At 43.2% G+C, this 12775-nt stretch overlaps 1 protein-coding gene across 4 annotated transcripts in view; it reads left to right on the top strand.

Annotated features, from left to right (window-relative positions):
* The window catches only part of SNX29 (sorting nexin 29), a 445003-nt gene that overhangs the window by 56875 nt on the left and 375353 nt on the right, over positions 1-12775 (top strand). For all 4 annotated transcript variants that reach the window (XM_070412958.1, XM_070412961.1, XM_070412960.1 and 1 more), the window contains 4 exons: positions 2137-2317; positions 4825-4895; positions 6658-6906; positions 10019-10385. In XM_070412958.1, the coding sequence (XP_070269059.1) occupies positions 2137-2317; positions 4825-4895; positions 6658-6906; positions 10019-10385 (868 nt within the window). The remainder of the gene's footprint in view (positions 1-2136; positions 2318-4824; positions 4896-6657; positions 6907-10018; positions 10386-12775) is intronic.

Raw genomic sequence — 12775 nt, 5'->3', positions numbered from 1 at the left:
GCTTACTGTGAATTGCTGTGTGAGTTCCTTCACTTGTCCATGCCTTGAACCTTGCCTTTGACATGGACATGACCTTGGTGGTTATGAGGACTGAGTTCAGATATAAAATGTTTACTACAATGGCTGGTATGTACTTAATGCTTAATAAATAGTATTGGCTGTTGCTGTTGTTACTATTATTGGCAGCAGGTAAAAGTGTTGATGTGAAGTAAAGAAAAGTGATTACAACATTAGGTATACACTAGAATTACAACTAGAAAAATATCTGTGCGGGTGTGGATAAAAAAAGGGGGGATGTGAGGAGGTACAATTACTATTTTATGGATAAAAACAAACTTTCTTAGCTTTCCCTTAAAGCCTTACATCTGTTCCTTTCTCAGACCTATGGAACTCTCTCCTAAGGAATTGGAAATGAGGACAACTAGTTATGTACAAGGATGTTCAAAGCAGTATATAGGGAAAATTGGTAACATATTATGTTCCCCGCTGTAGAGAAATAAACAACAGGGAAGCCATCAAAAATCATATTTCCAAAGATCTTTAAATGTTACAGGAAACTGTTCATGATAAAGACGAGAAAAAACAAATGAGGGTACACAAAATTGTGTGTGTGTGTGTGTATTTGTATATACATGCATGTATACATATGCACCCATATACAATACACACAATATGATTGTATATTAGTTACTTACTAAAACAAATTACCACAAAGCTGATGGCTGAAAACAACACAAATTAATTTTCTTACACTTAAGAAGGGCTTAGTTCAATGCTGGGGTCCAATCCCAGCGGGTCCAGGGGTCCCCAAAGGTGTGGACGGAGTCGGCGAAGAAGGAATGACACGAAGACAGCCTTCAGTTGATCAGCAGCCTAGTCAGGACCTCTAACCAGGATCTCCAGCCAAAGTTCTGGTCGGAGTTCTGGTTAGGAACTCCAACCAAGTTCTGGTCAGGATCTCCAACCAAGTTCTGGTGCCATGTTCTCTCGCTAGGTTCTCCAGCTAGGTTCTCCAGCCAGGTTCAGTCCCCAGGTTCTTTAGCCAGGTTCTATCCAGGTTCTTTTGCCATGTTCTGTCTAGGTTCTCCAGTGAAGTTCTGTAGCCAGGTTCTGTCCAGGATCTTTTGCCATGTTCTCTGGCTAGGTTCTGGTTAGGATCTGACGTTTATTGTCTTGTTACATCCGTATTTATACCAGCCGATTTTAATCCTGTCAATTTCTATTACAAAGGTTAGGGCGTTTCTTATCTCCATTCCAGGGAGTAAAGATTATGTAGCTTAACTACCCACCTGGCACTTAATTAAGGGGTTGTATCCCCTCCCTAACCTCAGGGAAAAATCCCCACCTGAGGAAACAACCTTTCTCAGAGAGGTGACCTTGGTTAAAACACATGGCACTAAGGAGAGCAAACATATTAAGAACAACATGCTATATATGCCAAGTCCCTTGAAACATATGCTGTGCAGATGTTTCTTTCCTGCAGCGACTGTGTCAAGCAGCAAGGATGGACCGGCTTCCGGCAGTTCAAAGCCTATTTCACTGGATTAAAGTGAAGATGACATCGGGCTGGTTCCTTCTGGAGGCCCCAGGGTAGAATCTTCTGGTTTCCGGCATTCCGTGGCTATCGCTGGCTGCATCATTCCAATCTCTGCTTCCATGTCACCTGCTCCTCTTCTGTCTGATCTCCCTCCACTTCCCTCTTATAAAGATACTTGTGATGATTATGGCCACAGAGACTACCCAGAATAATCAATGACCTCTCCTTCTCCAGATCCTTAACTTAATCACATCTGCAAAGTCCCTTTTGCCATATAAACTAACACTCAGGTTCCAGAGATTAAGACATGACTATCTTTGGGGGTTATAATTCATCCTATCACAGATGTTGATTTTGTATGAAAAAAAGAAAAGTACAGAAAAAAAGAGTGGAAGGAAATACTTAAAGATGTTAACAATGGCCATCTCTGGATGGTGGACTTGAGGTCATTTTAATTTTCTGTATACTCTTTGGTATCTTCCTTTTCTGTGCTAAGGAAGTAGTTCTTTTACAATCTTCAAAGATGCTCAGGGAAGGTTACTAAAGGCGATGCACATCCCAGGCCGAGTGCCACAGCGCCTGTCCCGCTGTCTCCCCAGAGCCCGTGTTCTGGTTCTACGTGAAGGAGGTCCTCAGCAAGCACGAGCTGCAGCGCTTCTACTCCCTGCGCCACATCGCCTCGGACGTGGGCCGCGGCCGGGCCTGGCTGCGCTGCGCCCTCAACGAACACTCGCTGGAGCGCTACCTGCACATGCTCCTGGCCGACCGCAGCAGGCTCAGGTACCCACTGGTGGGGTTCTGGGAGGGCGTGTAGGCGAGTGGTTAAAACCACAGAACCTGGAGCCAGAAGCCTGGATTTACACCCTAGGCTCCCCACTCACAGTCAGTCCCATTTGTTACATGAGAGAAGGCCTGTAAAGGGCTCAGCACGGCACCTGCATAGAGCAAGCACTTACATGCTCATTATTATTAAGGCTGGGGTGTGGAGAGGTCTATGGTCACAGATCACAGCCTGCTCCTCACTTCATGGAATTTGAATTCGGGCTCTTTTCCAGTTCAGAATTTCTTTCTCTTTAGATATTGGGTGTTTTGTGCCCAGTTTTCCGTTTTGTCTTTACAACTCTTTCTGTTTTGTTTTTTTGTTAATCAATACCAAACTGACTGAAAAAAATATGGAAGTTTTAAGTTGGGAAGAGAAGTCATTGGTTATTAAAAAACAACCCTCCCCCCATTTTATTGTATTTTCTTTTTTTCTTGATCATAAAGTTCACTCTGTCAGGTAGCACAGGCCAGGTTATGCTGCCGTAACAAACACGATGAAGACCGCAGTGGCTTGAGATAGCCGAGTTTATTTCTTCCCTCTGCTTCATGTCGCTCGTGGGTGAACAGGGATTCTCATCGCAGGGACCCAGGCTGATGGAGGCTCCATCTCTATAAAGATGTGGTTGCACTAAGCACTGGCTCTTAAAGCTTCTGCCCAAAGTGATGCTTCACCTGCTCACATGCACTGGTCAGGCAGGCTCGGCAGGTGGGGAGATGTGGTTATGCCACAGCGATGGGGAGAGGGCACTGGATATGCTCCATGGTAGTACAGTCAGCCACATTTTCTCCAAAAACATTGACATTTCTGTCATTTTTCCTGTGCTCATGATGTCTGTGATGTTTCTCTCTCTTTCTCCCAGTCTCTCTCTCTGACTTTGGCTGTTGTTTTCCCTCTGAGAATGGTGGACCAGACTTGTATTTTTTTGTCACCTGACAATACAAAGGGACAGTGATCAATCCTGCCCTGGTCCCTTGAGTAACTTCTGTATCAGCAGTGCCCACATCCTCATTAGTGACGTTCCATTTAGCTCAATAAGTTGGCATTTCATTATTACCGTGATACGTTCCATGTCTCAAGTCTCTCCTCTGTTTCTTCTGCTCCTAGGGTCACCTCTCTTCTGGTAATTTATTAGGCATTCTGGGATCATGTGCTAGGGCTCTCACAGATACCTTTGAAGTTCTCACATTGATGCTGACTGGGGTGCTTTGTCCAGTTGTGGGTCTGAAATGGGAGGGGTGGGCCCAGGACGCCTGGTGCTGCCTGCATCTGTGTGCTGCCTGGGGTCTGAGTTGAATGTCTGTGTGTACCTCCTGAGCGTTAACCAGCATTAATTAAGGAGAACATACTCATGTTCCTAAAAATGAATTCTAATCAAGCTCTTTCCACCACATCATTTGCAAGTAGCTCAGAGTTGTACACTCCACATCAAAGTTGAATTAACAATGAGCAGTTGAAGTGAATCCAGCTGTTAAGAATCATAGTTGAATTTACCTAAATCACTAGTCACTTAAATCTACTTCAATGTGGGAAAACCAAATTCATTTACGTACATGAAAACGGACCTAAGATTTTTAAAGAATCAAAATTTGGGGAATCAGAGGTACTGTTGCCGTGCCAGCTTGGACCTGTGGTTTGTGCTTCCCCTGCCATTCTGCTCGGTCCATGTACTGAAAACGCGTGTCCTCTCTCTTTCTGTTAGTTGTATTCAGTCACTTGTGTCCAGCCTCCTGCTGAAGTATAGCTCACTCACCACAGACTGTGCTTTAGTGAAATTTAACTCTGACTCCACTCATTTAGAGTTCTCTGACCTGGCGGGGAAATCAGAGGTTTGAGGGTATTTGCTTGTTACCGCTTAGCAGGGGGCTGGATAAAGAGCTGGGAACTGGAAGGGGGAGACCTGCTTTTGAGCTGCATTTATTGCTGAATGACCTTGGACAGACTCTGTAGACCGCTCTGGCCCTTTCCCCCACTTAGATTTGTGGGGCCTTTTTAGCTTCCCAGCCTAACTTGGGCTTTTGGGTCTGTAGCCCAAGCAGATATTACATACAAATGCTGTGGTTGATGGACCGTGGACTTTATAGTTTCTTTCTGAAATGCTCTCTTCTTGTGTTAGCCCTGCTTGGACTTCCTGTCTGTCTTTTGGAGACCTTGCTTGAGTGGAAGTCACCCCTCTGTTTGTCCCCATCTGCTGCTTCATAAACACCACATTTACATCTCATGCCTATTTCAGGGCTGTCAAGCTCAGGGGACTCTAAAGATCTCAGGGGACCAATGAGGAAGTCGTAGGGTCTGTGCAGTCAGTCCTTAGTTTATAACTAGAAGCTTCATCCCAGCAGAGACTCCTGTATTCACTCTGCCATGACCAGGCATGGCTTTTCCCAGAAGCCTGATAATGGAACTGTCTGGCTAATGGGCACAGAGAGCCACTATTTAGAGCCTTTCCCCTTTCTCTTTCAATTTGCAGCACTTTTTATGAAGACTGGTCTTTTGTGATGGACGAAGAAAGGTCTAGCATGCTTCCTACCATGGCAGCTGGTAAGCCCGGGCAAGGCGGGTGATGGGTCCTGTGAAGCAGAGGAGGGATTTTCCTTATTCCTCAGCAACTTGAGGCACTTGCCACTGCCCTTCCTCGAATGACATTGAATTTGATACCCTGGCAGGGAGAGCATGGGGTTGAGGGTTTTTGGCTGTGGCTCTGCAAATGTAATATAAAGACCTGGGGGTTGGAGACAGGAGACCTGCCTTGGAAGCCTGGTCGACCCCTTACCAGCTGGGGACCTGGGGCAGATGCTGTTACCGTTACTTTCCTCCTCTGCAAGGTAGGGGTCCGGACGGCACGGCCGTCGCCATATGGGGCTGTGATAGTCATGTACACCATTTGTCAACATGCAAAACTGGAATGATGTTTATTGGTGAATCTTTAAATTGTTTATCATTTGACTCGCACTCAAAAGGTGAAACAACTCAACAGAAGTAGGCAACTTGCTTCTTTCTTCTAAATCCTTTGTTGCCTCCTTTTTCTTTCCTGAAAGTTTGCACCAAGCCCCACATCTTGAAAGTTACGTTAGCTTAAGCCAGTGGTTGGCAAACTCATTAGTCAACAGAGCCAAATTTCAACAGTACAATGATTGAAATTTCTTTTGAGAGCCAGATTTTTTAAACTAAAACTATATAGGTAGGTACATTGTTATTAACTTAATTAGGGTACTCCTAAGGCTTAGGAAGAGCCACACTCAAGGGGCCAAAGAGCCGCATGTGGCTCGAGAGCCGCAGTTTGCCGACCACGGGCTTAGGCCATTGATGAGGAAGAGTCAGGGTTTGACCGTGATTTTCTGTGGGCCAGAGGATACCAATGCAAATTTTTGCATAAGTAATGCTACTAATGACATTGGTGCGCCTTTTGTGATTGCTTACTGAGCTGAGTGTTTTTGGTGGGTGATGGTCTTTATAGTTAACCTGTGAAAGAGATATTGTGCCCCCATTTTACAGATAAGGAAACTAAAGCTCAGAGAGGTTATAAATGGCTTGACTAAGCTCTCATAGCTTGTACGTGGCAGTGCTGAGATTCAATATAGGCAGTCTGACCTCAGAACCTATGGCTTACCTTCCCTCCTGACAGAGAGGAAGAGAATTTGGAGTGACTCAGCTGCTGTGATAGCTGCTGTCCACTGACCCCAGTTGTGGGAGGTTTCAATCAGCATCTAAGACAGTGATGGCGAACCTTTTGAGCTCGGCGTGTCAGCATTTTGCAAAACCCTAACTTAACTCTGGTGCCGTGTCACATATAGAAATTTTTTGATATTTGCAACCATAGTAAAACAAAGACTTATATATATATATATTTTTTAAAATATATTTTATTGATTTTTTACAGAGAGGAAGGGAGAGAAATAGAGAGTTAGAAACATCGATGAGATAGAAACATCAATCAGCTGCCTCCTGCACATCTCCCACTGGGGATGTGCCCGCAACCCAGGTACATGCCCTTGACCGGAATCGAACCCGGGACCCCTCAGTCAGCAGGCTGACGCTCTATCCACTGAGCCAAACCGGTTTCGGCAAGACTTATATTTTTGATATTTATTTTATATATTTAAATGCCATTTAACAAAGAAAAATCAACCCCAAAAAAATGAGTTCACGTGTCACCTCTGACACGTGTGTCATAGGTTCGCCATCACTGATCTAAGATCAGTGTGTGCCCTCCTGTGTACTGTACTGTCTGCAGCTTGTTTGTCGTGTTGGAGGCGTGACTGTCCAACAGCACACACTCCATGTTTTTCCTTTTGTGCGGAAGGTCTGAACTCCATACTCTTCGCGATCAACATTGACAACAAGGATTTAAATGGGCAGAGCAAGTTTGCTCCTACTGTCTCGGACCTCTTAAAGGAGTCAACGCAGAATGTGACTTCCTTGCTGAAGGAGTCCACGCAAGGAGTGAGCAGCCTTTTCCGGGAGATCACGGCGTCCTCTGCTGTCTCCATCCTCATCAAACCTGAGCAGGAGACCGACCCCCTGCCCGTCATGTCCAAGCACGTCAGTGCAGGTGAGGCAGAGCGTGTGAGGTAGAGCAGAGGGGCCAGGTAAAGGATGACAGGCCGTGGCCCAGGTGGACACACCTCGCCACCTGAAGTGCCAAGGGGCCTGAATCTGACGCACTTGCATTCTCAGCTCACATTTGTTTTTATTTTTTTTACCCTTACTGAGAAAGAGCCTCACCTAGATGGGAAGATGGTAGGGTAAAAGAGCAAAAGGTCAGCCAGAACAAACTGAAAGCAAGGGTGTGAGGGCCACGGGAAGCCAGATGAGGTTGATCTTCATTTATTCATTCCTTTGTCCATTCATTCATTTGTTCACTTAATGTATTCTGTGTGCTAGGCTGTGAGCCAAGTAAGACAGATTACAGGCATTCATTCAGCTGTCAGTCTTCTTTGGGATGGGTGGGTAGACATTTAATGACAAATTATACATATAATTAATTATCCTGATAAATGGGATGGAAGCCAAGCATAGGGTGCTATGGAGAGTGTATACTATTGGGCTTGCCTTTTTTGGTGGGGGAAGACATTTAAGTGGAGGCCAGGGAAAGGGATTAATTAATTAATTAAGATTAATTTTGTGACATGTTTATAACCACCCTGAGCCTTCTGGGACATCCAGAATGTTGCTAAAGCAAAATTGAAAATTTTGGGTTTAAAACTTAGTCCTGGTATTCTCAAATCCCTTAAATAAGGCAGTAATCATGGTCATCCCTTTGGGGTTATTAATGATTATGCTCAGAATCTTATGGTGTCTTTGGTACACACTGGCTTTTTCTGTTTGCCCTCTCCTTCCCAAGTAGAGGCCCCAGGTGAATGAGATAGAAACAGGACTGTGAGGGCTTTGTGTAACAGAGACAATGGAATTTGTATATCCAAAACAGTGTCCTTGCCATTCATTGTGGACTCCCTGCTTTTGACATTGTCTCAGAGTTGTAATGCCCGGGTGAAGCATGTCACACATTGTTTTAGATGGAATGGAGTTTTGGGAATAGGTTCAGGGTGATGATTAAGATGTGTAAACTGGCTCATCTAAGTACTGGTTACCAAGGCAGTCTTATTTTCTGTTTCCATTGGCCTTGTTGTATAACAAACAGTGTGAAAAATGTAGTGGCTTAAAACAACCATGATTTATTATTTTTTTATGATTCTGTGTGTGGCTTGGAGGTCTGGTTTTTCTGCTGGTGTCACCTGGGCTCACTCATGGGGCTGCATTTGGCTGGCAGCTGAGCCGGAAGATCCTAGAAGGCCGCCCCCCTCCCCGCGCCCCCCCCCTCCCCCCCATCCCTGGAGTTAGTGCTAACTATTGGCTAGGGTATTTCAGTTTTCTTATACAGGGCCTCTCATTCTTCAATAAGCTAAATCAGTTTTCTTCCATAGTAGTTTCAGGGCAGGATTTCAAGAGGGTGTAAGACCCTGTAGAACTCACACACCGTTATTTCTGCCACATTCCATTGGTAAAGGCAGAACACTACGCAATTCCAGATTCAAGAAGGTGGAGAACTAGATACACCTGCAATGGAAGGTGTGGCAGAGTCCCATTGTAAAGGGACATTATGCAGGGATGGGAGGAATTTGTGGTCATTGAACAGTTGACGACTGCCCCAAACGGTTTTCTTGGTTTCACCCACCAGTATTTTCCAAAGTGAAACAATGAAAATCATTTCAATAATGATAATATCCTTTGGATCAAAGTGCTTAGAAGAACTGCTTAGAGGAACAATTTTAACATTTGCTCCGTGGCATATTTTTAAAATAATTTTTTATTTTTTAAAATTTATTTTTCAATAACAGTTGACATACAATATTATATTAGTGTCATATGTATACATAGTGTTTAGACATTTATATACCATAAAGTGATCCCCCACCCCCCAGGTAAGTCTAGTACCTATCTGACACCATACATAGTTACTACAATATTATTGAATATATTCCCTGTGGTGTACTTTATATCCCCGTGACTATTTTTATAACTGGCAATTTGCACTTCTTAATCCCTTTCATCATTTTCACACATCTCCTCACCTTTCTCCTGTCTGACAACTATCAATTTTTTCTCTTTATCTGTGAGCCCATGTCTGCTTTGTTTGTTTATTATTCTTGTTTTTTAGATTTCACATATGAGTGAAACCATATATGGTATTTGTCTTTCTCTATCTGATTTATTTCACTTAGCATAATACCCTCTAGGTCCATTCATGTTGTTGCAAATGGTCATATTTCATTCATTTTTCATGGCTGAGTAATATTTCAATGTATATATGTACCACATCATCTTTTTCCATTTGTCTGTTGATGGACACTTAAGTTGCTTCCATGACTTGGCTATTGTGAATGATGCTGCAATGAACATAGGGATGCATATATCTTTTCAAATTTGTATTTTAGATTTCTTCAGATAAATACCCAGAAGTGGAATTGCTGGGTGATATGGTAGTTATATTTTTAAAAATTTTTGAGGAATTTTCAAACTTTTCCATAGTTGCAGCACCTGTTTACAATCCCTCTAACAGTGTAAGAGGATCCCTTTTTCTCCATATCCTTGCCAGCACTTTTTGTTTGTTGTTTTATTGGTCATAACCATTCTAATACGTATGAGGTGATATCTCATTATAGTTTTAATTTGCATTCCCCTGATGGTTAGTGATGTTGAACATCTTTTCATATGTCTTTATCTGTATGTCCTCTTTGGAGAAATCTCTGTTCAGGTCCTCTGTCCATTTTTAAATTTGATTATTTGGTTTTTGATGTTAAGTTGTATGAATTCCTTATATATTTTGGATATTAGCCCTTTACCAGATATATCATTGGGGAATATCTTCCTCCATTCAGTAGGTTGTCTTTTCATTTTGTTGATTGTTACCTTCACTGTGCAAAAACTTTTTAGTTTTGGCTTAGTCTCATTTGTTTATTTTTTCTTTTGTTTCCCTTGCCTGAGGAGACACATATATTTTGCTCAGTCTTCTAACAGTTGTTTTTCCAAGGATTTAAGAAAGTCTGAATAGCAGTGGAGTAGTAGAGGATTTTTCAAGATCTAGAGTCAGGATGGCTTGATCACCCCTTTATCTTGCCTACTTTTTCTTATATCATATCATATCATACCTTATCTTTTACTAGATGCCAAATGTAAAAAGGAACGGAAGAAGAAAAAGAAGGTGACCAATATTATCTCATTTGATGATGAAGAAGATGAGCAAACGTCTGGTGATGTTTTTAAAAAGATACCTGGGACCGGGGAGAGCTCGGAGGAGAACTCTGACCGCTCCTCGGTCAATATCATGGCCTTTGAAAGCCCCTTTGGACCTAATTCCATTGGAAGCCAGAGCAGCAACTCATGGAAAATTGATTCTCTGTCTTTGAATGGGGAGTTTGGGTACCAGAAGCTTGATGTGAAAAGCATCGACGATGAAGATGTGGATGAAAATGAGGATGACGCGTACACGTCGGGAAGGAAGCGCACGGGCCACTCAGAGTCGCCTGAGAAGTAAGTTCCACTCTATGTTTTAACAAAGGGTGGTACGTTAACTGCTTTCCCTTCCTGCAGAATTGGGTGAAAGAAGGGTGCAAGGTTTATATTTGTTTAGGGCATCTTTCGTTTTTCAGATCTTAATTTAGGAGGAAGGAGCATTATTAGCTTCTCGAGAACTAAGAGAGGGGAAGGGAGTATGTTTGAAGGTACCTATTACAAAATTAGTGTCAAGATGCATGCCTTGAAACTTTTGCTTTACATATCCAGCTTTCATTTTTGTTTTCTAGCTTTTCCTCCCAACTTTAACTTGCCGCTAGCATAGGGAGCTCAGGAGAAAGGCAGGGTTATTCTAGAAAATAGCCGTGGGCTGGTGACGTCTGTGTTTATCCGCAGGTGTGTGAGCATCAGTGATTTGCCTGCACTTGCTGCTTTAACACTGGAGTTGCTGTAGACTTATGCCTGTGGAAGGGGCTTGACACATGAAGGCATAAAGCAAACAAGTATAGTTAAGAGCTTGGATTTTGGAATCAAGACAACCTGGATCCTCGTGTACTAGCTCCTTGGCTTAGGTTAGATGAGGTTGGACAAGTTACTTCACCTCCCAGAGTCTCAGGGCTCATCAGAGACCTGGGAGAAAAACAGAACCTTCTTAGTAGGGTTGTCATCAAAGTACTGAGCTATTCCGTATGGGCTGTCTGCACACTCATCAAAGTACTGAGCTATTCCGTATGGGCTGTCTGCACACTACTATTGTAATAATATTCCCAAGCTTGGTTTTACTCTTCATGCCAAATAAAGTAGTTTTCACGTAGGCATTACAGTGGTCAATGCTATCCTGATCACTCTGACTTCAAAACCAGCCCACAAGAGTGAAACAGAGATATTGAGACCCCATGGTATGACTGAAAGGTACAGTATGTCTTAGCCCTAAACTTTCCACGTTCATGCTTTAATAGTTTTTCTTTTTTCTTTCTCATGAGACTATGCCTACTTTTGTCTTTGATTGTTACCCTGGTCCTCATTTACGTGGGTACCTGTATTAGTATCATCTGATTGGCCATCGGTGTGACATGTCAGATGCTATAAGCTATGTATATATTCTCCTAATCCGTAGGTTAGTGGATACCACCCTCACGGGATGGATGAAAAACAGGATTTGTAGAGAGTTGAGATCTGTCAGAGCAATGGGCAAAGCTGGGTTAAGGTTAGGTTATGCTGTACTCCATAGCTTACACTGTACTGTCGAATATTTTCCATATAATTCTGAATGTCAATTGGTTGAGTTCAGTTAGATGAGTGGTCGGCAAACTCATTAGTCAACAGAGCCAAATATCAACAGTACAACGATTGAAATTTCTTTTGAGAGCCAAATTTTTTAAACTTAAACTATATAGGTAGGTACATTGTTATTAACTTAATTAGGGTACTCCTAAGGCTTAGGAAGAGCCACACTCAAGGGGCCAAAGAGCCGCATGTGGCTTGCGAGCCGCAGTTTGCCGACCATGGAGTTAGATCAATATGTCATGTTTGTTAAAGGTTCCCCCATTGTTGAGTATTGGCATCTTCCTAATGGCAGCTTTGTCTGTTTTCGCTTTTTGTTATCAGCCATTGTGAAATAAACATTTTCATGCAGAGCCTTTTTTTCCTCCTGAAGTAATCATTAGAGTAGCGTCCCTGCAGCTTGTTTTGCTGACAGTCCTTGAATGTTTTGTTCCTGGAATCCAGGTCTTGTGATGGGCTGTGTTAGTCAGGGTTCTCCAGAGAAACAGGACCAAGAGGGTGTGTGTGTCTCTCTCTCTGTGTGTATCTATCTGTCTAGAGAGATTTAAGGGATTGGCTCATGTGATGGTGGAACTTTGACAAGTTCAGAAAATGGAGGGTGGGCTGGCAGGCTGGAGACTCAAGGGACAGTTGCAGTTTAAGTCCTAAGGCTGTCTGCTGGCAGAACTTCCTCTCAGTCTTTTTCTATGATAGGCCTTTAACTGATTCAATGAGGCCCACCCAAATTATGGAGGGTCGTCTACTTTACTAGTACTCAATGTCTGCCGGTTTAAAGGTTCATTTCATCTGAAAAATACCTTCCCAGGAGCATAGAATAGCGTTTGATCATATCTGGCTACTGCGGCATAGCCAAGTTGACACTTAAAATTCACCCTCACACTTGCCTTTAGTCTTAATTCTAGGCCTTTCAGGAAATGCCACTTGTGTTGTGTCTCTGCAGGTGAGAGCAACTGAGTTTATTCACTTCATGGGTTTTCATTGGCCTCAAACTCAGTCATTTCTCTTCCTAATGACCAGTGCCACTGAGGGAGTCTGGAGGGGAGGCCGCCTTGCAAGCCAAGGTAGCTGCCAGCATTGTGATGTGTGAGACACAGGACAGTGCAGGTGACCTTCACAGAGCTGGC

This window comes from Myotis yumanensis, unplaced genomic scaffold, assembly GCF_028538775.1.
Source record: "Myotis yumanensis isolate MYYU_CA2020_CCGP unplaced genomic scaffold, mMyoYum1.0.hap1 SCAF_4, whole genome shotgun sequence".
In the NCBI taxonomy this organism is placed as follows: domain Eukaryota; kingdom Metazoa; phylum Chordata; class Mammalia; order Chiroptera; family Vespertilionidae; genus Myotis; species Myotis yumanensis.
Note: the sequence above shows the minus strand (reverse complement) of the source record. Positions and strands in the feature narration are given on the sequence as shown.